This window comes from Ptychodera flava, unplaced genomic scaffold, assembly GCF_041260155.1.
Source record: "Ptychodera flava strain L36383 unplaced genomic scaffold, AS_Pfla_20210202 Scaffold_28__1_contigs__length_4768798_pilon, whole genome shotgun sequence".
NCBI classification, from domain to species: domain Eukaryota; kingdom Metazoa; phylum Hemichordata; class Enteropneusta; family Ptychoderidae; genus Ptychodera; species Ptychodera flava.
In genome coordinates this window covers 747,462-774,885 of record NW_027248350.1, presented here as the reverse complement: position 1 = coordinate 774,885, position 27,424 = coordinate 747,462, and the positions used below count along the sequence as shown (strand labels likewise).

At 36.5% G+C, this 27,424-nt stretch overlaps 3 protein-coding genes across 4 annotated transcripts in view; all 3 read left to right on the top strand.

Annotated features, from left to right (window-relative positions):
* The window catches only part of LOC139127005 (estrogen-related receptor gamma-like), a 303,315-nt gene that overhangs the window by 108,664 nt on the left and 167,227 nt on the right, over nucleotides 1-27,424 (top strand). The window lies entirely within an intron of this gene.
* LOC139126937 (uncharacterized) overlaps nucleotides 1-27,424 on the top strand; it is a 203,296-nt gene that overhangs the window by 68,735 nt on the left and 107,137 nt on the right. The window lies entirely within an intron of this gene.
* LOC139127004 (uncharacterized) overlaps nucleotides 1-27,424 on the top strand; it is a 140,828-nt gene that overhangs the window by 75,141 nt on the left and 38,263 nt on the right. Inside the window, exon 2 of the mRNA XM_070692935.1 lies at nucleotides 26,049-27,317. Coding sequence (XP_070549036.1) covers nucleotides 27,008-27,317 — 310 coding nt within the window. The 5' untranslated portion in view covers nucleotides 26,049-27,007. The remainder of the gene's footprint in view (nucleotides 1-26,048; nucleotides 27,318-27,424) is intronic.

The following is a 27,424-nucleotide window of genomic DNA, read 5'->3' as shown; positions in this document are numbered from 1 at the left end:
TGCCAAACATAATCAACTAAATGCGAATGATGTTTTTGCAAATGCTTAACATGATTAACTGAATGCGAATAATGTCATTGCAAATGCCTTACATGACCATCTCAATGCTTAATACCGTAAGAGTAATGCCTAGCATGATTAACTGGATGCGTACAAACGTATTGCAAATGCCTAACATGATTTATTGAATGCCAATAACGTTATTGTAAATGTCAAAATGTTCATCTCAATGCGTAGTGACGTGGGAGTAATGCCTAGCATATTATGAAAATGCGAATCATGTTCTGAAATTGGAAAATATAATATGCTTAAAATGCATTTATGACAGCTACGGCGTTCCATAAATAACCATGTATTTTAAAGGAAACTTTCACAGAGTCAGAATACAAGGGAAAAGGAGAAAAACTTGAGGTTTTCTGAAAGGTCAAATATGGGTCATCTGATGTGATGTCATGATGAAGACCCCTTAAGTACACAATTATGGGCAAAAGAAACCACCTAGGGAGGTCTAATAGGTACAATCTTATGATGAAAGGTAATTTGCTTTCCAATTTAATGGCATTTAGCTTGACTACCAGTTTTAAATTAAATTTTATTAACAGTTATGGCAAAGGGAAATTGTCAACAGTAGTTGAAGTAAGCATAATCCATTTCAAATCATCACATTAATATTTCTGCAGATTCCTCCAGTTTAATGATGTAACAGTGAACATCACCAGACATTTCTTGATGATATCAAAATATCAAATGAAAATTTCCTGGGCTACAGTGTTACACTGCTACAGTGATTTTAGAATTGCTACCTAATTATTTCTTGTGGCAAAAGTTTACCACTAGAAATGAATAAGTATTTCCATCCATTCAATGTCATAAAAACACAGATAATTAATGTAATAAAAACTAAAAAAATATTTCTTTAATGTAAATTCACTTGAGATAATTAACTGTTTAAAAGTTGCTCAAAGTGGCTACAAGAGTTTTGATTTGGCTAATGAGTTGGCTAATCATTTTGGTGACTTAGGGGAACCCTGCAGTTTATGCACATACCACGTGGTAGCAGAAAACTAAATGATACTGAAAGTTTTACATGGGCACAATTTGACACAACACCGGTGGCCTATTATATACTTACCCTTGGTGCACCTACCTGACTTGCCTATTAACACAAGGTACCAGGTCATGATGACACACAATGACAATGTACCGGTGTTGTTTATTGAAATACATTACATGTCCCCCAAAATTTAATTTGTCCCCATTAAGACCTACTACGGGTCACTGTGTCCCCATGCTAGCAAAAGCTGGCTGAAACACTGTGCATGTATACATTACATAAGATATTATTTTTGATACACAGACTAAGGATACAATTTATCAGTAAGTTACAGCTACTGTTTCTTTACAATGACATGAATAAAACCATACACATTTACTCCTTAAATCATCTGAAATTCAGGGCAAGTGAATTTTTCTTCCGGACAAGTGAAATTGAAAATTCACTTGCCCTATGGCAAGTGAATTTTAAAAAAATTTTCGAGCCCTGTTCTGAAATTTTTTAGTAAATTTACGACTTGGGTATTGAAACGTTTCGTAGATTTTGAAATTCATAAGTAAACTTAACTGTTCCAATACAGAATATCATTTAATCAAATTAAGTACCACATGTGCTTAGACAGAACTATTTTGAGGTTTGGGGCCTTCAGCTTTCAATCAACTAGCTGCTTCCTTGCATTCGTATATTTATGAATCAACAATGAAAAAAATTAGTAAATCATCTAAAAAATTAGTAATTTTACGAATTTGAGAGTGGCAGAGGAAACACAGGATCAGGGGATTTGTGATAGTGGTTCAATGTAAGTGTTCATCTGATTGTCAAGATTTGGTGTCAGATTAATTAGATATCCAAGTCACATCAGCAATTCTTTTGTTGAATTATCAAAATTACGGAGAACTTGTTTTGGATGCATATGCACTTCAAAGCCTGTCACCATTTAAAATCATTCACATTTGCTAATTCTAATTGAATGTCAGAAAGCCAAAATATTTTCAAAAGTCATGACTACAATGACGTAGTCAATCTATTTCCTGCACATACGCTGTAGCTCACACACACTATGTTTGTTGTGAAATGAGAATATAACAGTAGATGGTACCAGGTCTTTTATGAAATTTTTGAAGTTAAAACTCAAGATTTCATGATATCGGTTTGGCATTGTTTGTGTTCTGCAGATGCTACATTACTAAATCCTGAAATTTTCCATGCACACAATGAGCTGTATGTCCACGGCACTGGTATTTATGAGTAACATTTACCCTTTTCCTGCCAAGTTCATATTTCACCATCAGGTCAAGATGGTTAAAGTTAATAAAATATAATACTGTACATTTGTAAGCTGTTGAAAGCATAAATATTGTAAACTTGATTTTTTTGGACAAAAGATGCTATAACAGACCAAGCCAAGTGAGTGAAAATACGTCATGTTTTGGCTGAATACTGCTTTTTACTGACTTTGCTGATGGGGAAGTGATACTGTCTGGCAGGAAAAGGATTAATGTAAGTTTTCTTCATTTCACAGATTTGAGCGAAAGAAGCTTCACAACTCAAGTTGAGATCGAAAGAGGGACCTCAGCAAGGCAATTGTCTTTATAGTAAATGAATACAATTATTTCAAGGAATTTGGTTTGGAAAGGCTACATTATTCTTCCCTCTGCAGATTATCACTATACCCTATTGAAATACAACTGTATCATTCACTTGGCAGCTTTTCTGGTCATTTTTACAGTTCCTCAGCAATATCATGATGATTTGACATTCAGATTTTCTTGTTTTGCAGTTAACACTGCCATACTACCGGTATGCAGTATGAGATAGTGAGTGACTTCAAATAGGCTTTATTTTGCAAATTATTTTCATATGGAGATTAAAAAATATATTAAGTTTACAGTCAAAATATTCAACTATTTTAATTTTTAATTCTGTAGATTCCACAGGAACCTGCTTGGAAAAACGACTCTAGCAGATGCTTAAAGAAGAAAGAAACTCCCGGTTAGTTGCTTTAAACAGCTCATTACTCCTTGTAAAGTTCAGTTTTTATTTTATAATCAAAATTTTGTATCATGTGAAAAAATACTGTATTTGCGTTCTCTGTGCTGGTACTTTTTATGGAAAATGAAGAAAAGAAAACAATGCCCATGGTATAATGAATAGAAAAGGTACCATAAATAAGTACTAAAATGAGTTGATGTTAGTTCATTTTGTGGTTTCTGATTTTATTGCTGTGGTTGCTGGTCATATTCGTATTTGTTGATCTTCTTTGCTTCAACCACGCTTCAACCACAGCAATAATATCAGAAACCACAAAATGAACTAGCATAAACAGATATGAATGTGAATGTGTTTTATTTCATTACGCTGACCTACTACATACTTTATCTTCTATAACTCAAGCTTTGCGGACTAAGCTGATGCATCTCACAGGTTTGAAATAACGATTTGATCTGTACCTCAGGACTTCATTATTAACATCCGTGTTATTTTGTGATGACTGCAGCTTGCCGTAGACATTTCATGGATTGTGATCTAGTTGATAAGTAAATTCAGTTTAACGGTACCAATAATGCAAGGTCCTTTTTTGCTTCTCTTTTAGGTTAAAGCAGTCATGACTGATGAACTTTTAAGGAGGGGGACCGGAGTGTCATGTTGTATGATGAACTTTGTTGGCCACATCTTGAAGATCTCAGGGGAAACAGTAATAGTTCATATCTTGCAAGGAGCTGCAATTCATCCAACCTGACTGAGTAGAAGTGATAAACACAACCATCACTTGTGGGGGTTCATAAAGAGTCAATGAGGAAGATCAAACCGAACTCAGTATAAATAATAAACAAAAAATAAAGGAACAACATATCACCTGTGGGGGTTGATGTAAAATTAATGAGGGGAGGATGTTAAAGGTAGCAGCTTCGTCATAGGAATGACCAGAGAAGTTGGGAACTGTATACACTGGAAAGCACTACATGTAAGGAAGGAATAAAGTTTAAGTAAATAAATTTAATGAAATTTAAGCATCATGTGTTTTTTGTGTATTGGTTTCTATGCCTCTGGTAAGTCCTCCATTTTTAAAACACTCCTTGGAAATTGCAGTTCTTTCCTTCAAAATTAATCGTGTAAACATTTAGATTGGTTACCTTAAATTATTTGTTTGAAGCAAAACGTTGTCATGCATATACTCGTACAAAATGGAAATATGACCACAAATACTCTAGGAAAGCTGCAGAAAAAAGTCCGGGAAAGTCATCAAATTTAGAGAGACTTTGACTGTATAAACTCTACGTGTGATTTCAATTTGTCTCATTGTGAGCTCTTCAATGTGACTGGAAAAACCTAAGTTCTCGGTCATGTAAACTATTCAAGACAAACTCTAGAACAGCTGTCAGTCGATGGTAGTTACATAAAGGCACTTCTTGATCCCCGGAAAAGTGAAAAAAAAGAAAATAAGAAGAGACATAGGCTGTAGAGAACTGCAAATCAATTACGTGTTTATAAACCCCATCAATTAATTATTTTATTCTGGATAAGGAACACGTTTAGCCGTACAGTAGTTACCCTGACACTTTGTCTACTCTGGCCACACGTAACTCCTCTAACAGCTGGTGACCATATAGCGTCAATGTTTCGGAAACAAAGCAAAGTAACTCGTTTGTAAGTAAATATGCCTGACTGAAACGTTCATTTAATGTAAAGCTTATTAGGTTTGGCATAGCCGCCGGATTTGTGACGCCAGGTCAAGGTCAACATTAAGATGTAAATTGACATAAAATTTCCTGTTCTACACCAATTTCGATATTCGATTTATTCAAAGTATATTGTAAAACGCTTGTCTTTTCACATTATCAGTAGCAACTTCAAGAAAACACGAGTCTATAAATGTCTTCTTATTCACTAGCATGTCATACCTGCCACGTGACAATGCCGTCGCCGATATGTAAGGTTAAAACATTTCTATAGGGTAGGAGTGGATACTTTACTATAAGTTAGATATAGCAGAACTCAGACAGTTGGTTCCCTGTATTAATAATCACCTTGATGCGTTTGGTGCTCAAGTTTGACGGTGGGAGTAGATCAAGCTGAAATTTCCCCTTTGAATTTATGAGACAAAGAGCATTACTTTCTTCAAACCGTTGCAATATATTCTATATTATCGTAATCAAAGCTCGTTTGAACATAGAAGGTCAACGAGACTTGTGGATAACGCCTGCCCGATGGATTCAACTTAAATTTCATTGGTCTTAGACAGTCTTAGACTGTTGAGAAGGCTAGCAACGAAACTTTAGTTAGAGTAAATTTGGCTTGAAACATCATTTTCCTCAAAATCGATCTATTCTGTACGACAAGAATCTTTGATCGTCACTGCTGGTTTGTCAGTATAGTGCTGTATAGCGCCACCAGTGGTGCATTCTTGCAAAGTGGACGTTCCAGTAAACGAAGTAGAAGTTCAAAAATTGTTGCTAATAGATCAAGGAGATTTCAAGCAGGGTCCAACAATGGATGTTTCCAGCTTGCTTTTTGGAAGGTATTTCGTACTATAGATTAAAATTCCTAATAATTGTTAAATGATTGAATTTCCGTACTGTAAAAACTGTCACGGTGGTGGCCCATTACACACTATCGTACGCAATATTTTGCCGTTGCCCTGGCAAAAAGCAAGAAACAACGAATATTCTGGCCGAAGTGATCGTTAATTACTGGTCGGGAAAAGTAGTGAAAATCGTTAAGACATTTCCATGAGGTTATATAAAAGGTCTGGGAAATTATGATAATATTTTCTGCATAAAAATTCATATTTTATATGCAAAATCGCTGATAAACCTCTAATTGCCATCAGGCTAGACCGAGTGAAAGCTTTTGGGAGATTAAAAAGAGGATTCTTGAAAATCCACCGGTGATTTCATCCCGCTGACATTGAAAGAAACGTTAATAAAGTAGCTGACTGAATTCAACTTTCTTAAATTTATGACTCAGAACAAGGAACGCCAAATTATGTGATAACTAACGGTCAGTGAGCCGCACTAACTCCATATTAATTTGAAAGTCAACAGCAACCAAGTGCCAATGGTGTACGGTGTTGATAAATTGGAATAAAGTCACTAGGAATCCAAATGCTGACTTGTCCAACATCAGATCACGACCTTCTTAGTGAACTTCTGTGCCACAACAATAATATGGAGAATATCCGATCCTGTTTTATAAGAAAATGTTAGGGAATATACTTAACGACATATTTAATGATGCAGAGATGCCTTGCTTGAACGGTTGGAAAATTTGCCACGAAAAAAGAGATGCAGATAAACATATGCCAGAATTTCCAACAATCAGTTCTTTTCCACACAAATGGTAATGAATTAGGACCAACACACATTTACGGAGAAGACTATGATATCATCGATCTTAAAGGTTATGTCTTACAAAAAGTGTTGTCAAAACAAATCATACTGTAAAGGAAATTGCTGGAGAAGAATTAAGTCCAGGTAAGACTTGCAAAAACAGTCGACTGTTTACTCTCATCGACATTTGCAAAACTTCTTTATTCAGTCGTTTTCATTCAAAAAGAATCTTAAGGAACGAAGCAATTGAATGATTTAAAATCGGAAGATATTCCACGTGCACGTTGGCTTAATCACAGGAAGCAGGATTTTCGCGATGTAGTGTTTCGGCCTTGACAGGAACGCAAAGTAAACATGGTTGCGACAGGCAGTACGATACCATAGACTTGTCAAAATAACAAGGAAAGGCCCGGTGCGTTGCATACGATTAATGAATCGGTTGTGTTTTTCTCTTTGCCCGGGTAAATTTTAGGAGGTGTTTGCTTGCGAACTGTTTTATTCACGTCTGAAAATGAAAGTGAACGTACTGTTCTGTCGGCATGTCATCAGTTCCCAGTTCCTCTACAGCTTGATATTTCTTCTTTTAAGGAAAGATCAAAATCACTGACACAGCTATTGTCTAAAAGTTCGTCAATTTCTAATTCGTCTTCAAGCTCGTCAGGAATAAAGGAGAGGATGCACGCGTGCATGTTTGTTTGTTTGTGTTTGTATCGAAAAATGGGGTCACACACGGGACTCTGGGAAATCTCAAATATAAAATCAAGTCTAAAAAGCATTGTATGAGCTTGAGGCGCAAGTCTAGAACATGGTAATTCAATTAATTTTAAACAAAACTTCACACATCGTTTTAACGAAAAGAAGTGATTGGCAATCTGCCACATTCATTCATATTGCTCCGTTTTTTGTACTTACTCTGGTATAAACTCACAAATGCCCCGCACCGTGTTATTCGTATTTTGTTTTCGTTTTTCAAATTGATAAAAGCCTCAAATATCAGAAGGGTGCAATAATATTGGCAAAATTGTTGTATAAAAGAGCATAATATGTAGCCAACATTATGAAGGGCCACAGTAGTTTAATAACTATGTACGCTGACAGCGTGGGAGACAGCGCCCCTCTACAGGTTGCCCTTACCTGTGCCATACTGTCATTTGAGGCCAGACGTCATGGTCAGCTATCTCCGTTTCATCCTAAACCTGCACTCCTTTATTTAAGAGTACACGGTGCAGCATATATGTGTAACTTGTTTAACAACCACATTAGATTTACGCATCCGTTTGTTTTAACCTTACAAGATCATGTTTTCGCAGGTCAGATAGAAAACCAACGGTTCTGTAACTTTAAGCGTTTGTGAGACTCAGCTACTTTTAAGTTGTCTTATTTAAAGTGTTTATTGTTCACTTTAAGAGGCCCACAAGAGCTTCTCTTCTCAGTTACGTTGATAAAAAATACAGGCTTCTACCTTCTAACCGCCAAACATTTGTCGCAAATGTAAAGACACATACCTTTTTACTGGCGGCGGAGAAAACAGCTAAATATTTACTAACTCGCTCTTCTAACATAGATATCGCCCAGTTCCACCTATTTTAATGACAATATAACGCCTAGATATTTGCAATAAATATAAACAACTACAATGTTTCTGCAACTTCAACCCCACTACTTTTGTTTGATCATCATTTACACTCATTCCCGGTTTTTACAAAATCCCCTAAAACGTTGATCAATTTCTGTAAATTGACAACTAAGTTAGCAAAGAATGTGACATCGTCAGAATTCATCAATGCAAGCAAATTATAAATATGATAAGTAAGCTGAATTCCGTTATTTCTAGAATTAACATATCATTTAACTCTTGAATGGAGCGATAAATAGTACATAATTTAGCATGTTACCTTGTCTTACGCCAACATGACAGCAAAAATAATTCGAAAGTCTCGAACCGGACTCTCGAACCAAGACTTAAAATTTGACCAAATATCTAAGGACCTATCTTTCAATTCTCTGGAAAGCTTTTCTTTGATAGAATTTTGATTTTCTCAGTTTTTGTTACGAGACGTTTGTATTGTCTTTCTGATTTTTTAAAAGTAATTATACATACACAGTTTCTTCAAAACCGAATTATTGTCAAACCAACCAGCGTACCAACACTTCATGTTTTCCTAGCACATTTCAATGACTTTATCAATTGGAAATAGATGTATCCATATCTGGTTAGCAATCTAAAGAATCTCTAAGGAGGTCCGTTACTTGATTAGAGGACAGGCTTTCTTAAAATAAATATCTGTATTTATATCGTACTGTCTCTGCAAAATTATCTTCAGATTCTGTCTGAAATTGACAAACGTTTGACGACGGCATATGATGTGGTTCATTGCAAGGAAGTACACTATATAGCTTTGAAATCGGCCAATGTGACAAACGGTTCGGTGGATGAAATGACGTAATCAATCACACTTGCACCAGTTTTGGAAAAACAAAATGTTTCAACAAGACAAATTATGTCATAACTTTGACAAGCTAGGCAAACTCGAGATTGCATATTTTTCTTTTTAGCCCGCGAATATTCAACACTAACAATGAAATGGTACTATCCTTTTTGCAGCTTTGGCCTTGGCTGCCTTCCTATCTAGACTGAGAGGGATGTCTGATATTTTACAAAGCATTAATCCACATCCGAATTGACCAGACCAACGTTGATAAAAATTGTCACGTACATTGAAAAGAAGATAGAATAATAATGTGATATAGGAAAAGTTGTCTGGCATTTTCAGATCAGCTAATTAACGAAATTTCATATTTAACGGCATTCGAAAGGAGGGATATATATCTGAAGTGACTTGATCTAAGATTGCGAAACTTGCTATCTACATTGAAGACTAAGTCTTGTAACATTATTAAAAGTCATCTTGGCATTTACATACGAGCTACTTGCTAAACTTATACATTTAACGAACTTTCCTAATTATGGATGTATATCTGGATTGCTATGTACATTGGGGATGCTGTCATATGACATTCATGAAAGTCTATTACATATATACATAAACAAGTTACTAAATAGCGTAATTGTTTTCATATTTAATAATGAAAGTCGTTTAGCATTTTTACATTAGGTATTTACTACTTTGCATATTCAATTAACTTTCTTCATTAGGGATTTAAGACTGGGAGGATTTTCCAAACTTTATGAAACTCACCACGGATATTGATGAGAAAACGAAGTTGCATTAGTGAATGATATTTTGCATTTTAATGTCAGCTAATTTGCATTTCTAATGACCATTCCATGGAAGCTTGCAATATCAGCTGATTCATCATTTGTATGCAGGTATTAAGACCACTTATCAGAATTAGCGATACGAGGAGGGACTTGAACAAAGTCAATGAAAGCGTTACCGGTATGTATATTGATGGTAAAATTACCAAATGGAATTGACATTTCACATTTTGAGGTCAGCTAATTTACAATTTGTATATCCGTTGAGCTTTCGCAGTTTGCATTTAAAGCCCGAATGACCTAACCAAAGTAAATTACACATGCTATATGTAAAGTAGTGACACAGTGACAGCTTTAAAAGAAATCCAGCGTGTCCATTTGAGCTGATTATATATTTCTATAATTATCGATGTTTTCAATTAATCTTAGATGAAAAATTATTCGTGATGTTGATTATAACAACTTCAACTTTTTCATATTTCCTTGGATCTCGATGATGAACAAAATCTCCCCTTTGACTACTCACACGAGTACTCATATTCCTTTGGAATATCACCCCCGGGAATTTCATGCAATGTCATTTCAACAAAGAAAAAAGGGAATATTTAAGCAATAAAGCACAACCAGCGATGGTATACCACGAGATTTTGACCAGTTCACGACATATATGCACGAGAGATAGCGAGTGCATATATGAAGTGACCTGGTCAAAATCGAGTGGTATACCGTCGCTTGGTGTGATTTATTGCTATTATATCATACCAGTATATTGAAATTCTGGCGTGGAACGTCAAAAACGGATTTTTGCTCAAGCTGAGAGCTCGCGCGTATACCAGCCGTGGTATATCGCCAATATACCACGGTTCTTTTCGCGTCTCGACCAATCAGATCGCTGTATTTGCGCCATCAATATACTGGTATAATCTTTACGGCCTTGATACGGCTTTTGCGGCCCGAAGTCGTACGGCGGAAGGGCCCGAGCGTGCGAGGGCCCTTACGCCGTACGACCAAGGGCTGCAAAAGCCGTATCAAGGCCGTAAAGGTTTTATCATATACCTTATGGAATGATAAATATGTAGTTTACATAATATTCAACATTGTTTAGGAGATAAAAATGCGTGCGATATCAAAAATTCATCGCCATTTGTGTCAGTTTTTACAAATACGATGGCCGCTTCCGTCACGGATTGACATACATAAGACGTCATTTGTTTACCTGCAGAATGCTAGAACGCGCACAGCAACATGCGTACTATTACGTGCCCAACAAAGATCCAGGCTGAAATGGAGGTGTAAAGAAGGCCTAAAGCCTAATGTCAATTTCTTGCGATTTGTATACGAATTTGCGGATAGCAACGCGCGTAGAAACCAGAATCGAGGTAGTTCGGGCGCTCCCATAGCTTTACACACTCCAGGCACGTGAATGTAGGTATATGATAATGGTCAGAAAGTATTCACCTGAAAGGGAAAGTAAAACACATTTATCGCCAAAATAGGTCGTCCTAAAGTATAATTTAAAATGAAGCAGAGAGAAATCACCAACCCCATAACATTAAATGGTCCTCCCCTCATATAAAACATGTGTATCGCGCAACCATTGACGAGCGAACATTATGTATCTTGGCTTTATAGTAGTAACTAGGTCTGCGGCCTTGAACCGCGACAACATTTCATATACACCATGTGCACAGTCACACTCGTGTTTAAGTAAACGGCGAGGCGGTGACCAGGACGAGGTGTTTTTATCAGCGTCACAGGGGCTGTCCACCGTGTTCATACAACATACTTCTTGGGTGCGCACCATGGGGAAATATATGAGAGTTCCAGCTCGATTGGACAAAAATCGGAAAAATCTATTGGTAAACATCCTGGCACCACATTGTGTAGTATCACCGTGTTGGCAGTCATGCATAGTGTCGCCGCGCCGTGTTGGCAGTCATGAATAAATTATAAGTCAGAAAAAAGAGCAAAATTAACCGTAGGGGAGGGACTAAGAAGAATTTCTTATTCGACTTAGCGCTTTTCCTATATTGCTCGAAATAAAGGAGGTGTTTTTAGTTGAAATGTCCCAAATACGGGTGTTCTGGAATTTTGCGGAACTGCTTATGAGTGCCACTGCCGAGTTGATCAGATTGACTGTTCCGTTCCCGTAATAGTCCGTGGGCTAGAGGGGGTCTACGTGCACCCCCCCCCCACAGGATAACAAACCTGTATTTTTCAGAACCCTTGGGACCCCTAGAATACGAAATGGGATTTTAACAGAAAAAATATAGGGACGCAATAGCTGTTATGGTCATGTTTTGAAGGGTACCGCAAAATCACGATTTTCCAAGCCAAATGCATTTTCGTCAAATCTGTCTTCTTGTAAGTCATGTGCTGAGCTCATTTGTAACATAACCTCACTTGTTTGGTATCATTAGAAAGGGAATTTATTCCTATTTAAGATGACATATTGCACTATGCAATATCTTCTACAGTTTTTGTCAAATATAACAAAACTTACCCCTTACCCCAAAATTTAACATTACAAATTACAGAAAATCTCAAATTCTACCAATTTTTTAGCTAGGCATAATAAAAAATGCAATAATTTGTCTGAAATCTGTTTTATTTGATGTAGGGACATATCAGAAATATGAAATAGACTTTAACAGAAAAAATATTGGGAATCTACAGCTGTAACAGTCATATTTTGAAGGGTACCGCAAAATCATAGTGTTGCAGATTTGCATGCAATTTTGTTAAAACTGTCTTCCTATAAGTTATCTGCTGAGCTTGTTTTTGAATATAACCTGGCTTGTTAGGTATCATTAGAAAGATAATTTACGGATCTTTAGAATGACATATTGTAACATGCAATATCTTCTATAGTTTTCATGATATATAACCAAAACTTACCCCATACCCCAAAGTTTACATTGAAAATTTCAGTCATAGCTAAAACCAAATTCTAATCTACCATTTTTTTAGCTTGACACAAAAAATCTGGCCGTTTTTGCTATTAAATCTATTAAATTTGGTACAGGGACATGTCCGAAAATGAAATAGACTTTTCACAGCAAAAATATTGAGAATCTACATCTGTAACAGTCATATTTGAAGGGTACCGCAAAATCATAGTGTTGCAGATTTGCATGCATTTTGTTAAAACTGTCTTCTTATAAGTTATCTGCTGAGCTTGTTTTTTAATATAACCTGGCTTGTTAGGTATCATTAGAAAGATAATTTACTAATCTTTAGAATGACATATTGTAACATGCAATATCTTCTATAGTTTCCATGATATATAACTAAAACTTACCCCTTACCCCAAAGTTTACATTGAAAATTTCAGTCATAGCTAAAACCAAATTCTACCATTTTTTTACCTACACATATAAAATCTGGCCGTTTTTGCTATTTAATCAATTTTATTTGGTACAGGAACATGTAAGAAATATGAAATATGAAAACAGAAAGAATATTGGGATTCTATGGCTGTAACAGGCATATTCTGTGGAGTACTGCAAAATCACAGCAGTGCAGACTCATATATGTTTTGTTAATTTTGTCCCATTGTAGGTCATCTGCTGCGCTTATTTTATCACATAACCATGTTTATTTGGTACCTTTGAAAAGCTAATTTACTACGTTTTAAAACGACATATTGTTATATGCCATATCTTATATAGTTTTCATGGAATATGACGAAAACTTACCCCATACCACAAAGTTTATATCGAAAATTACTTTCGTAGTTATCGTCAAATTCTACCATTTTCTAGCTAGACATAACAAATAAGGCAATGCTTTATATGAAATCTTTTTATTTGGTATGGGGGAATGTCAGAAATATGAAATAGACTTTTAACAGAAAATATATTGGGACTCTACAACTGTAACAGTTATATTTTGAAGGGTCTCGCAAAATCACAGTATTGCCAACTCGCTTGCTTTTTTGTTAAATCTGTCTTCTTAAAAGTCATCTGCTGAGCTTGATTGTTGACATAACCTGGCTTGTTAGGTATCAATAGAAAGGTAATTTACTAGTTTTTAAAATGACATATTGTAATATGCAATGTCTTGTTTAGGTTTCATGAAATAGGACCAAAGCTTACCCCATACCCCAAGGTTTACACAGCAAATTACTGCAAATCTGAAACTCTACCATTTTTTACAATTTATTAACTTTATATACCAAAGGCAATGCTTGTATGCAATGTATGAAATATGTGTTTTTGTTATAAAGTATGTTAAAAATATGAAATTAAATTTTAACAGGAACATAATATGATTTTGTAGCCTTTTGGATCATATTTGGAAGGGTACCCTGGTATCAGGGCAAATTTGCCGAAACACATACATTTGCAATATATGGGTTCCCCCTCCAAAAATGATTCAAATGGCTACTAAATTGTATCATCTTCCCGTTAAAAGTTAATTTTCTACTTGTGACATACTTTGTAACAAATAAATCAGATTTTAAACAAGATTTGCCTTTTGTATTATCTGCAGCAAAAAATGGTAGAATTTAAGATAAGCTGTAATTTGCGATTTGAACTTTTTGGGTATGGGGTAAAGCTTGACCATATTCCAGGAAAACTATGAATGACATTGTATATTACAATATGTCACCTTAAAGAAGAATAAATTTCCCTACCAATGATACCTCACAAGCCAGGTTGTGTCACAAATTAGTTCAGCAGATGACTTACAAGAAGAAGAATTTAACAAAAAGGTGCCAGTTTGCGGTACTGCGATTTTGCATTTCCCTTCAAAATATGGCTGTTACAACTATACAGTCCAAATATTTTTCTGTTAAAAGTCTATTTCATATTTCTAACATGACCTAGTACCATATACTACAGATTTAATATCGGAACAGAGCTATTTTTATCATGTCTAGCTAAAAATTCACGGAATTTGATCACGTTATCTATGACAATACTTTCAATATAAACCTTGGGGTATGGGGTACGTTTTGGTCATATTCCATGAAAACTGTACAAGATATTGCCTGTTACAATATGTTATTGTAAAGACTATTTAATTACCTTTTCAATGATACTAAAAAAACCCGGTTATATTCAATAACAAGCTCATTAGATGACTTATAAGATGACAGATTTAACAAAAACGCATGCGAATCAGGAATACTGAGATTTTGCTGTACCCTTCAAATACAGCTGTTACAGCTATAGAATCCCAATATTTTTTCTGTTAAAAGTTCATTTCATCTTTCTGATATGGCCAAGTACAAAATAAAACAGATTTCATAAAAAAAATTGCCTAATTTTTTATGTCTGCGTAAAAAATTGCTTGAATTTGACATTAGCTATGACAGTAGTTTTCGATGTAATTTTGGGCTATGGGGTAAGTTTTGGTCATATTTCATAAAAAACTGTACAAGATATTGCATGTTACAATATGTCTTTCTAAAGATTAGTAAATAATCTTACTAATGATACCTAACAAGCCAGGTTATATTCAAAAACAAGCTCAGCAGTTGACTTAAAAGACGATAGATTCAACAAAAATGCACGCAAGTCAGGAATACTGAGATTTTGCGGTACCCTTCAAAATTTGACTGTTACAACTACAGAATACCAATCTTTTTTCTGTTAAAAGTCTATTTTATATTTTTGACATGACCCATTACAAAATTTTTTATTATTTATTTAGTTCAGGAATCTATACATCCCATATCAAAAATACTATCTTACTATGGTATTAAAAAAGAATTTAAAGTACACAGGCAAGCATGAATATAGATACACATTATAGACAACAAATAAAGCAGCCAGACTAAAAAAGCAGCGGAGAAAAACGAACGATAAAAAAAACACGAAACATGACAAATGAAATAGATTTCATACAAATAAATGCCGGAATTTATCTGCTCAGCAGATAACTTATAGCAAGACAGTTTTAACAAAAATGCATGCAAATCTGCAACACTATGATTTTGCGGTACCCTTCAAAATATGACTGTTACAGATGTAGATTCTCAATATTTTTGCTGTTAAAAGTCTATTTCATATTTCTGACATATCCCTGTACCAAATAAAATAGATTTAATAGCAAAAACGGCCAGATTTTTTGTGTCAAGCTAAAAAATGGTAGAATTTGGTTTTAGCTATGACTGAAATTTTCAATGTAAACTTTGGGGTATGGGGTAAGTTTTGGTTATATATCATGAAAACTATAGAAGATATTGCATGTTACAATATGTCATTCTAAAGATCAGTAAATTATCTTTCTAATGATACCTAACAAGCCAGGTTATATTAAAAAACAAGCTCAGAAGATAACTTATAGGAAGACAGTTTTAACAAAAATGCATGCAATCTGCTACACTATGATTTTGCGGTACCCTTCAAAATATGACTGTTACAGATGTAGATTCTCAATATTTTTGCTGTGAAAAGTCTATTTCATTTTTCGGACATGTCCCTGTACCAAATTTAATAGATTTAATAGCAAAAAAGGCCAGATTTTTTGTGTCAAGCTAAAAAAATGGTAGAATTTGGTTTTAGCTATGACTGACATTTCAATGTAAACTTGTAAATGTAAAATATGACTGTTACAGCTGTAGATTCCCAATATTTTTTCTGTTAAAAGTCTATTTCATATTTCTGACATGTCCCTACATCAAATAAAACAGATTTCAGACAAAGCATTGCATTTTGTATTATGCCTAGCTAAAAAATTGGTAGAATTTGAGATTTTCTGTAATTTGTAATGTTAAATTTTGGGGTAAGGGGTAAGTTTTGGTATATTTGACAAAAACTGTAGAAGATATTGCATAGTGCAATATGTCATCTTAAATAGAAATAATCCCTTTCTAATGATACCAAACAAGTGAGGTTATGTTAACAAATGAGCTCAGCACATGACTTACAAGAAGACAGATTTGACGAAAATGCATTTGGCTTGGAAAATCGTGATTTTGCGGTACCTTCAAAACATGACCATAACAGCTATTGCGTCCCTATATTCTTTCTGTTAAAATTCCATTTCGTATTCTAGGGATCCCAAGGGTTCTGAAAAATACAGGTTTGTTATCCTGTGTGGGGGGTGCACGTAGACCCCCCTCTAGACCACGGACTAACGACGACGTTGTCCACCAAAGAAAACTTAGTGTTTCATAAGTCAGTATGTCCAAGTCTCAGGTTGTCTTCATCTTCATGTCTTAGCGAAGGATGCCGAGAGCAAACGTTATCGAGATGGTTTCCGTCTCACAGTCGGCAGTCTCTACAATTATATTCACTCTTTATAGATGTAATTTGTAATTTAGATGTAATTTGGAAGTTCAGGTTCTGAAAATTGTTGTACAGGTCGGTTGTCATCCCTTCCTTTCTAATGGGCCTGAAGTGCGTACTTGCCCCCTCTACCGTTAATTCTACTCCGTCCCTTACAAAATACTTAAACCTTTCTCCTGTGTGGGTAGGCGCCATTTTATTGCTCAGCCCTTTGCAAGAGAGCAAACATCGTCGCTTTGTCCGTGTAACATTCTGCAAGTTCTATCAAACTCCTTTTGGATTTTGGTATCTGGGATTGGCAATGGCGACTGCCCCAGTCTTCGACGAAACTGCTGTCCATGGCAGATCGGTAGACGCAGCTCGTACGCCCGAAAGAGCAACATTGAGGTAACTAGTTTTACGACTTGACAAAAACTTGTACGCGGGTGCACAGTGTCTGCGGGTTATGAGTACTATTTGAGTAAGAGCCACCTTCTCAGCCATGAGGACAGGTTTGTGTGTCCTCAAGGTTACACATTAACCCGAACTATAAGCGCCGTGATCGAAGTTGGACGTCAATAGGTTGTTTTTAACTTCGCCATGGCTGGCCCGTCTGTTATCGCCCAGAATACATAAGCTTACCTGTGTGCAGGACAAGCGCCGCGCCCACTATTAGCTTCAGGGCCTGCGTCGTTATTTATATTTTCTTCAAACGTCTAAATATTTTAAATTCTCTATGCTGCCATTTGTATGCATATATATGTTCGAAAACGCATCCATGTTTCTAAAACACTTATTCAGAATCTGATAAATTTCTTGATACCTCATTTGGTTGCACAGTCATTTTGTGACCTTACAATTATGTTCAATGGAGTAGCCACGATAGAGAACTGTTTTGTTCAATCATGCAGCACCGAAGTGGTAACAAAAGAACTGCATGCAAAGCACGTACACGTTGTTTGTACCAATGCTCCTGGTGAATAGCCATGGGTACCACTGCATGTAGCTGGTGACCTATATATTAAAGTAGCTCTGCATGGCGGGGCTGTGTGTGGTGGGAGGCCGTATAACGCCCGTAACACACAGCCCTGCCATGCAGAGCTATATATTAAAGGAGGGTTCAGTTATTGTTGCCAGGGTTTAGCCAGTGCATTCTTACTGTTGTTAAGTATAAGTATAGCGCAGACGAAAATAAAATGCCACATCCTCATTAAAATATATTGATCAAAAGGAAATTACTTTATTCACTTAAAGTTCCATTAGCTGTATCTTCTTGCGATTTTTCCGTTAGTTTTGATTGAAATGATCACTGGCTCATGTTGAATAGCCTGTCAAATAACAGAGAATCGCATATTATTCGGAAACATTACGTGCCCTACAACTAAATAACATGTGATTTAACAACGAAAATTTCAATTTTTGTCCGGACAGAAATACAACTCTGTTGACACGCGGATTGCAACGTAGCATTCTTCTGCACCTGCGCGAGCCATTTACAGCAATTTCAAAATAAATATTCATTACTTATGCCCGGTACTTACGTCGTAGTCCATTGTCCGAGCACGTTGCGTAGCCAGATGTCTGGCAATCCACGACGCAATGTTGTTTTGATCCCGCAATAAACGTGAACTTGTACATCTGGCGTGATCGCGGCGTCAACATTATCTGCGTTCTCCCCAGCACGCTGAGCATGCCAGACGTCAATAAACGAGCTCGGAAGAGCAACACGTTTGAACAAAAATTAGCAGTTTTATGTGGCTATAACATCACTAATCATGTTTGTTTCTTCGTAAGACAACATTTTGCAACAAATATGAGCCTCCAACATGGAATTTTCCGAGGTAAAAAATGGTCAAAAGTTACAAATAATGGCCCTTTAAGTCCTAAGGTAAAATGCGCCTCGGGGACAGATATTCGGGTTCTCAAACTTGTTTGGGGAAGCACTGTGGACCAGTGGTTAGGGTAAGGGACTCACTATCGGAGGATGGTGAGTTCGAGACCCGGTTCAAGTCCCGGTAGATCCAGAGTAGCGGATTCACTGTCGGAGGACGGTGAATTCGAGATTTGGCTAGTGGGTTTTTATGGGTACCAATACTGTAAATGGGCAAGCAGCCGTTGGATGATGGGATAAATAAATAAATAAATAAATTCTGATCTTCCACTATTGCCGGGGTTCATTTTAAAGCTCTTGGTATTAGAAAACTCTTCGCCGTCTTATTTTTTTTTTGAAAATCGAATTTTTCTCCTTTGAGTTAACACAGGGGTCTCAGCAATTTTGAATTTCAAATTTTGGTAAATCTTGGGTAATTTGTTTCTCTGGTACCAAAATTTGCACTGAGACTCCCAATTTTATTATTGATTATAAAAGATAATTGTTAAAAGATTCCTCGAGGAAAGTTTGAGCAAAAGTTTAAATATTTCACTTTCTAGGCGCATACTACCGTCAACAAAGCTATCATTACTTTGTAAGGAAAAGAACAATATTTACAGACAGAACATGAGAAAAAAAATATCATATTTTGCAGCCCTAAAACATCAGATTCAGTAAAACTTTTATGAGCTCCCCAGGCATCATCCACCGATTGGACGAATTATTGTAGCTCCCTTCACTATCAAATAAGGATACAATAACAGACAAATTACTTTAAATACATATATTAGCCCCTTGAATACAGTGTTACAGAGAGGCACGATTAGAGACAGTCTTTTGGCAAGGTCACGTAATCGAGGGACTTAGGTCTGTGCTTCCACTGAGCATGGTGTAGGTATGTGGGTCCATGCCTGGCACGATTGCTGCTTTTAGGCTGCATTCAAAAATACTGGTGGGGAGGCTGCAAGCATTCTGTGGATCAAAAATTTGGGGGGGGGTGGTAGAGGGGGGAGCTAAAGAGTTTTGTTCTGAAGATTTTTCGTTCCCTGTTCAATGAAATTCAATGACAAAATGAATAAATTATTTATGTCATCCGTGTTACAATATGTTACAATTAAACAAAATTTAGAACCATTTTGTCACATGTCATTACTTTTATTTCAAAAAAAATCTAAAAATGTATGAATAGCATTCAATTTCTATAGGTAAAAAACAAGTAGACCTTGTAACGGGGCATAAGCTGCAACTGCTTGATATATTTTTCCTATATTTTCTATACTTTTCTGCATCAAATTGCATCAAATTGTTTGTTAGTATCTCCCTACAGCATGCTGAAACAGACAATATTCAGTCTGTCAACATAGTCTTTACATGAAAACACTATTTTCGATACTGAATTAGAGTCTAGACAGAAAGTCATTGTGAATGATACAGTGCATATTACACATTTCTGAGGCCGTGTTGGCAAGCTAAATAACGGACAGTTCAACATGAGGGAGTAGAATAAGCACCAAGATGTATACCCTGAAAAAATATTGTCAATATTATCAAAGTTAATGCAGCTACTGCCAACTTGCAGTGTTACTGTCACTGCAAACCGGCAGTGACACAGATAACCCTGTTTCTGATGTAGTTGAAGAAGAGTTTGGGTCATATGACGCTCATGACTTGTGCACAAGCTCAGGCCACTGAGCAAGACATGGAAGACCAGGAGAAGTAAGAGTTATCAGGGATTCTTAAATTTTAGAATAATCAAATAATAAATAAAATATAGGATCACCATGGTTGATTTTTTACAAATGTATGATGAAAAATCCCAGTGTTGCATAAAAATCACGTAAAATCAATATATAAAACCATTAATTGAAAGTTTGTGCAATGAATGAAGTTTTCACAATTTCGTCGTACAATAACACAAAAAATAAAAAGTTGAACAGTAAAGACTCTAATATTTATGAAAAGATGTGTAACTAAATGGAATTATATATTTTATAACAAATTTGACGTTATTACATCCAAAGTTTCAAAACGTTAATTTTGATGTAATATTTTAACCTTCCAGGATTGTCAACTTCGTAAAACATTTAGTAGCATAGCACTGGGCCGCCTAGTACTGCTTTAACACACCTATAACAGACGTGCTAGACGGTTTACATCTGCAAATAACCCCAGAAAACCTTTTTGACTAGAGCGCCATCTTGAGTTCAAAGGTTTCATGACCAATACGTAGCATAGGATTTACTAACAAGACTGAAAGTTTTAGAGACACAAAATTTGCTTACGTTTTTTTTTTAATATAATAATAGATATGTCGAATAAAAATTATACATTTTTCTAAAGTTACGTGAGTTTGACAAGCACAAACAGGTTTGACACGTGACCAATACGAATGGTCGTTTTGGAATAGAAGCATGGGTTTTACCAACATGATTGAAAGTTATACAAAAACGAAAATAAGATTTTACAGCACGAAAATATTTGTTTACAAAAAAAATGGTTTTACAAAAAGACAACATGTTTTACACCAAGAAATTAGGTTTTTACAAAAAGAATGTTTTTCAAGAAGAAACTAGGGTTTTACCCAAAGGAAATAAACAAAATTAGCCTTTTAAGAATATTGCAACATTTAGCTTGTCATACAATTCCTTGGATTACTTTATGAGGCAGCGATATAGAAAGCATAGGGTCCTAGCTGTCTGCTTGGCACAGTAACTCAGAATACACAGAGAAATTAATGCGTTTGTAAAAAGATCGCGAAACTAGAAGCTTAAGCCGAAACTCATCTCAGAGGTAAGGAAAGATCCGAGATTGTTTAAAGTGTATATCTCAAAGTTCTTTTTTTCATTTAGACTGCATTCACAAATAGCTGTGATGGTGGTGGGGAGGGGGGGGGGGCCTGGAAAAATCGTTGTTGAAATTTTATTTGTTTTCACATCCCCCTCAATACCATAAAAAATTTACAAGTTTCGCTGTCTATATGATCAATTTTTTCAAGTCCCCCCACCCACCAAATTATCATATAGCCGCATATGTATTAGCGATGCAGCACAAAAAACAAGAAAAAAATGTATAGCTTAGTTCTGCGTGCAGATGTTTGACACAAACTTTTATCAGCAGTATCGGGAGCGATATTCCTAAGGCAAGTTCTTCAATTGAATTATTTTTAAAGGAATCAGTGGACCTTTTGGATTTATAAGTCTGAGTCGACTTGAAGTAATCCTTGCCAGGTCAATGGCACTTGCTGAAGACCACACAAAATGAAAATCATGAAGAGTATATGCAAATTGTGAATTCCTGGCTTCATTTTGTCAAATTAGCACAGTGACCTAAAAACTGAAGGTTACAATATTCGATCGAACGCTTTAATGTCTTAAACTTTGAGGTAATAATGACAAATCTTGCTTAAAAATAAATAATTCCATATAGATATCAATTTTTTGTTTAAATTTGAGTCTTTACTGTTTTAACTTTTACTTTGCTGTTATTATACGATGAGAATGTAAACACGAACTTAAAGTGAATGGTATTATGTGATGATTTTTCAGTGATTTTCGTCAAACGGTGACGTTCTGTCATACATTTGAACAATATTATATATTATAGCCCAACATGGGACTATGTGCCCGAGGGTAGGTGACCATTTGCCCGACGTCAGGAGGGCAAATGGTCTCCTGCCCCAAGGGTACATAGTCCCTTGTTTGGGCTATAATGTTTTTATTACATGCCTCTCTTACTCAGTTTGCACCAAAAATATTTACGTTATTGGCAAATTATAGACGAATGTTTTATTTTCATTTTAGACGAAAAACGGTTAAAAATAAAACGATTTTCATCATCGAATGGCGCATTGATATATTTAAACTGCTGTTATGCGGTTTATCAATTATTTTTATGCGAAATTTTCCTAAAACCGGATTTTCTGTGCAAAACATGAAATTTCAAGACTTTTACATCCAAAAGTTTTCAAGTTGAAAATAGTTCCGGTTCACTTTCAGTCCAGTGATGACTATGCGGCCCGCGACGTCATCGGCGAGTTACCATTGAATCCTATGGGGCGCGCGACGTTCGATATACGAGGCATGTAATAATGAGCATGGTGACCCTATATTGTTTCTTTAGTATTTTAATATTCCCATATGCAATAATTCATAAATCTCTGATAACTGTTGAGTCTCGCGGTCTCCCATGTGTTGCTCTCTGGCCTTATCTTATGCACAAGTATGTTTCACTGTCATGAGCGCCAAATGTCCCAAAGTCTTCTTCAACTACATCGAGAGTCGAAGCTATTACTGTCACTGCTGGTATGCAGTGACAGTGACACAGTCCGAGGGCAGTATCTGTATTAACTTTAATTTTGATTGTGTTTTGTACAACAGTATGTTGAACTGTGTACCTGTACCGTGCATTTGTATCATTGACAAATGACTCTCAGTCTTGACAATATTATATGTACGGGCTTTGTTGACAGTCTGAATATTGTGTGTTCTAGCATGCTGTCGAGACAGCAAGAAACTATATTTGATACATTGCAAATAAATACTGAACAAATTATCAACAAATGAAGCTCCTGCCCTGTTACAAGGCCAACTTGTTGCTTTTACGAAAAATGGCATTGATTTCATACATTTTTTTTCAAGATCAAAGTCATGAAATGCGACAAAATGGTTCTATATTTTGTTTAATTATGACTGACATTAGAATCATTGGATGACATTAAAATGTTAGGAACCAAAAAATGTTCAGGTCTCTCCTTACTGGCAGAGCAACACTTTCAAGTTCTCTTGTTATCCCCTGAATTTTCATATTTCCTTGAATTCATCCTGCCACCCCACCGGCATTTTTTTGTGCAGCCTTACCAGGCAGGTGCTGTGCAAAATTACCAGCCCAACACAATTATTACCTGCACAAGCCAAGTCATGAGTCTTTTCAGTACACATCGTCTTCAAACGAGTGCATCATTATTCAAATATATCTCGGGAAATATGTATGTCCAATTTCATTATCATTTTGGGCATAATGATTAAATGGTAAACCTAAGCTCTCTATTGACGACAAAGTTGGCAATATTGAACAGTACAACAATTTTTATCGATCATTCAGGATAGCCCACATTCACAAACAGAATCTATGCAGGTAACATGACGGGTACTTTTGTTATGTTAAGACCACGCCTATATTTTCTGTTTTTTTTTTTCTACAATTAATGCCGATGACTGGCTACTGGCCAGGTTATCTCGATAAACATTTACAGACATCAAAAGACCTTTACTATTTTGCAATCCTTCGAATCTCTTTATAGCCGTTTGAACTCCTCCCTGTCTATCATATTTTCAACCGTGCATTTCCCCGTCATCACTTTTCATGGATGTTATTTTGTTCTTCTGTGACATGGTCACAGTGTGTTTACGTTCTCTGTCACGACACTTAATGCAGTAGGATGTTTAAGTGATCCTTCATTACTTGCCTTGCTTCATCACCATCACGGCTGTTTCCGAATTTCTATCCACTACCCTACCTTTCTCAGGCTGTCTGTGTGTTGTGTTCACTTCTGTCGAAGTTTTTGCGACGTTGAAATTAAAAAAGACCCTTGTTCATTGAAGCACATGAAGACGTGAACACACGACGACGCGAATAATTCTTTGGTTCCCTTGCCCATTTACAAATAGGTTTTGGTATGGACGTAAGCATTTTAAGTTAGTATAACGCTGCCAGCCAGCGGAAGTAATGGGCCGGCAAAAAGCCTGTGCGATATGCATGCTGTTGTGGGCAAATTATGATAATTTATCCTCTGCCGTCACACATGACTTGAAAGTTCGTGAGCTTTGGTGGGATTTGAGTTGCACCTGCAGAAGGATACTGGCCTGATGATGCGGAAGTTGATCAACGAAAGAGTTGTTAAACTTATATTCTGGTTCCCCGTCACATTGCTACCGCTTGCTGCGCTATGCTTACGAATTTAACTCAGATATATTTTATTTTTATTTTATTTTTATTTTATTAAAAATGACTTCCACAGCCGAGGCCATTTATGGAAGATATGTATGCTGTTGTGGGCAAATTATGATAATTTATCCTCTGCCGTCACACATGACTTGAAAGTTCGTGAGCTTTCGTGGGATTTGAGTTGCAACTGCAGAAGGATACTGGCGTGATGATGCGGAAGTTGATCGACGCAAGAGTTGTTAAACTTATATTCTGGTTCCCCGTCACATTTCTACCGCTTGCTGCGCTATGCTTACGAAATTAACTCAGATATATTTTATTTTTATTTTATTTTTATTTTATTAAAAATGACTTCCACAGCCGAGGCCATTTATGGAAGACTGACTCACTTGTTGTCTGGTAAAGGTGTTCTTGTTACTTGCATATTTTTGCAGCCCTTTCAGAAAATATTTGCCATCGACTCCAGGGTATCTTTTCACACATTCTCATGGAGGACAAACCGTGCATTTGGTTACTCATTTGTGCCGATATACCCAACAACCTTTGACTGTGCACAGTAAAGTCTTTGGCCGTAAGCTGCTATGCCATTTTCATTGCTCATAACACGGTCCTTTTGTGGAGGGTCCGTGCTCATAACCATCTGAGCAATTTTATTTAAATTGCATGAGGTGCTACGATTGTCGAACAACAGATTCTGTGACTCTGACCATCTGTGATGAATCCTCTATTATGCCCTGAGTGTGAGGAAAAACGTTTTCCTGGCACGATTCATAGACGTTGAAAGCATCTCGCTCGATCCCGCTGTAAATGTGAATCATCGAGAAAGTAACAGCTCAGCTAGGCAAGTCAATCGGTGTTAGCGAATCAAACGAATGACAGCTGTTGAAAGTCGTCATCATCTTAACTTGCACTGATTCTGAACGAACTGTTCTGCTTACTTGTACATAAGGTGGATATGATGCCGAATTAGATTTTGTATAAGGTCTGTTGTGACGTTTTTACACCTGATATGAAAGATGACAATGATAACGCTTCCCAACGAAGGGCGTTATGTTACAAGGCTAACTTACAAGTCCTGAGAAAATTTGGCAATTTCTGCTTGCTTGTTATATTACAAATTTTAATACTTTTTGCAACAATATTTATTGTGTCCAACTCTTGGGTGATTTTAATGCAACATCTATTTGCAGCTGAAATGCTGCACAGCAATACCCTGCGCAGGTCTCGTTGAACACCCTAAGAAAACATAAATGTGGTTTAGTGATGGATGCTGTATATGCTGCGTTCAGGAAGTTGCAAGATGTGATTTTTGTCATCATGAATATATGTCTTATTCTCTGGACAACTGTTGGCGGTAGCAGAGACTTTTTGAGAAATGATATATATGAATATTTTTCTTTCCTCTGCACAGGAAGATGCAAAACAAACCCGCTGCTTTGATTGTATGTGAACGATGGGAATGTGCTCTTCAAGGTGGTGTGGCTGGCGCAGTGTCAATTCTTACACAGCTCTTTCAAGCCATTGGAATGGTAGTCCACTGTACTTTGTTGAAGACAAATCCAACAGTGAACAAGGAGGCAAAAGATCGTGGAATAAAGCTGTGTTTGCCTTGCGAAGTGGTTGGGCTACAATTGGACGCTTTAGAACCAAAGTCAGATTGGTTGATGGAACATGACAATTTCTTCCCTGATATGAGAGCCATAGAGAATGTAGCTTTGGTGGTTGGATTCGAGTTGATCTCTTCGGGTCATGCAATACGAATAAAACGTGACCTCTTTCCAGATGCAAAAATCCAAATTGTGAATCTATGGAGCCACGATCTAATATCTGAACGCTTTCTTGGCTTGTCTACTGACACATTCTGTAAACGTTCAGTCTTCCTTGAAAAGGAATTTAAATCTGCCGATGTGATATCCTCGATTGGATTAAATGCCTTCGAATTCATTAGACAGAGATTTGTTGATGTTAATGCTGCAAGCGCCAAACACTTTAGGCTGTCTCCTGTGCCTGAAGAAAAATACTTCAATCTTTCTCCTCCTGTGGCAGAGCTGAATGGGCTCATCCATATATGCTCTCTTCTTGATAAACATGATGCCGACAGTCTGGACAAACACATCTACCTAGCCAAGGTAATGAAAGAAGTTACTGAGAGTTTTGTCAAGATGCTTACCAAACCACCAAAGTGGAAGATACTTGGGGTACCTCCTGGTAAGGAAAGTGAAATAAAAAACGTCTGCAACACACACAAAACTTGAAGTGACATGCTTCTCGACAACATCACTGAAAGAATTTGACTGTGAACTGCAAACTTCACACCTTGTTCTCATTCCCCCAAAGGCGGTCAACGTCCTAGATCTTGCTCTAACGTCGATGGCCATTGGAGTTCCAGTTTTGGCCCCAAAGGATTCTATTTGCCACAGCTTTGTTGAGGAGTTCATGGAAGAATTCGAAAGGGACTTGCTTGTCAACATGAATGGCAATACAGCTGTGCTAGCAGAGACAATCATATACACGATTAAGAAACATGGCGCTGTGTTGAAAAAAATGAAGATAATCAAACAGAAGGTACAGACAGAAGTAATGCCTAAAATTAAGGAAACCAATGCTGTGTTTGTCAAATTTATGAAAACTAAACTGCAGATGGCAGAAGTGGACATTGAAACTGATCAAACCCCTAGAGGTAAATGTTCTAGTCGTTATCTTGTAAGTATTAGTATGCCATTGCCACATGTTTCAAAATACCCGGATTCTCCACCATGATGAACAGAAAAATGTGGCTGTGGACGC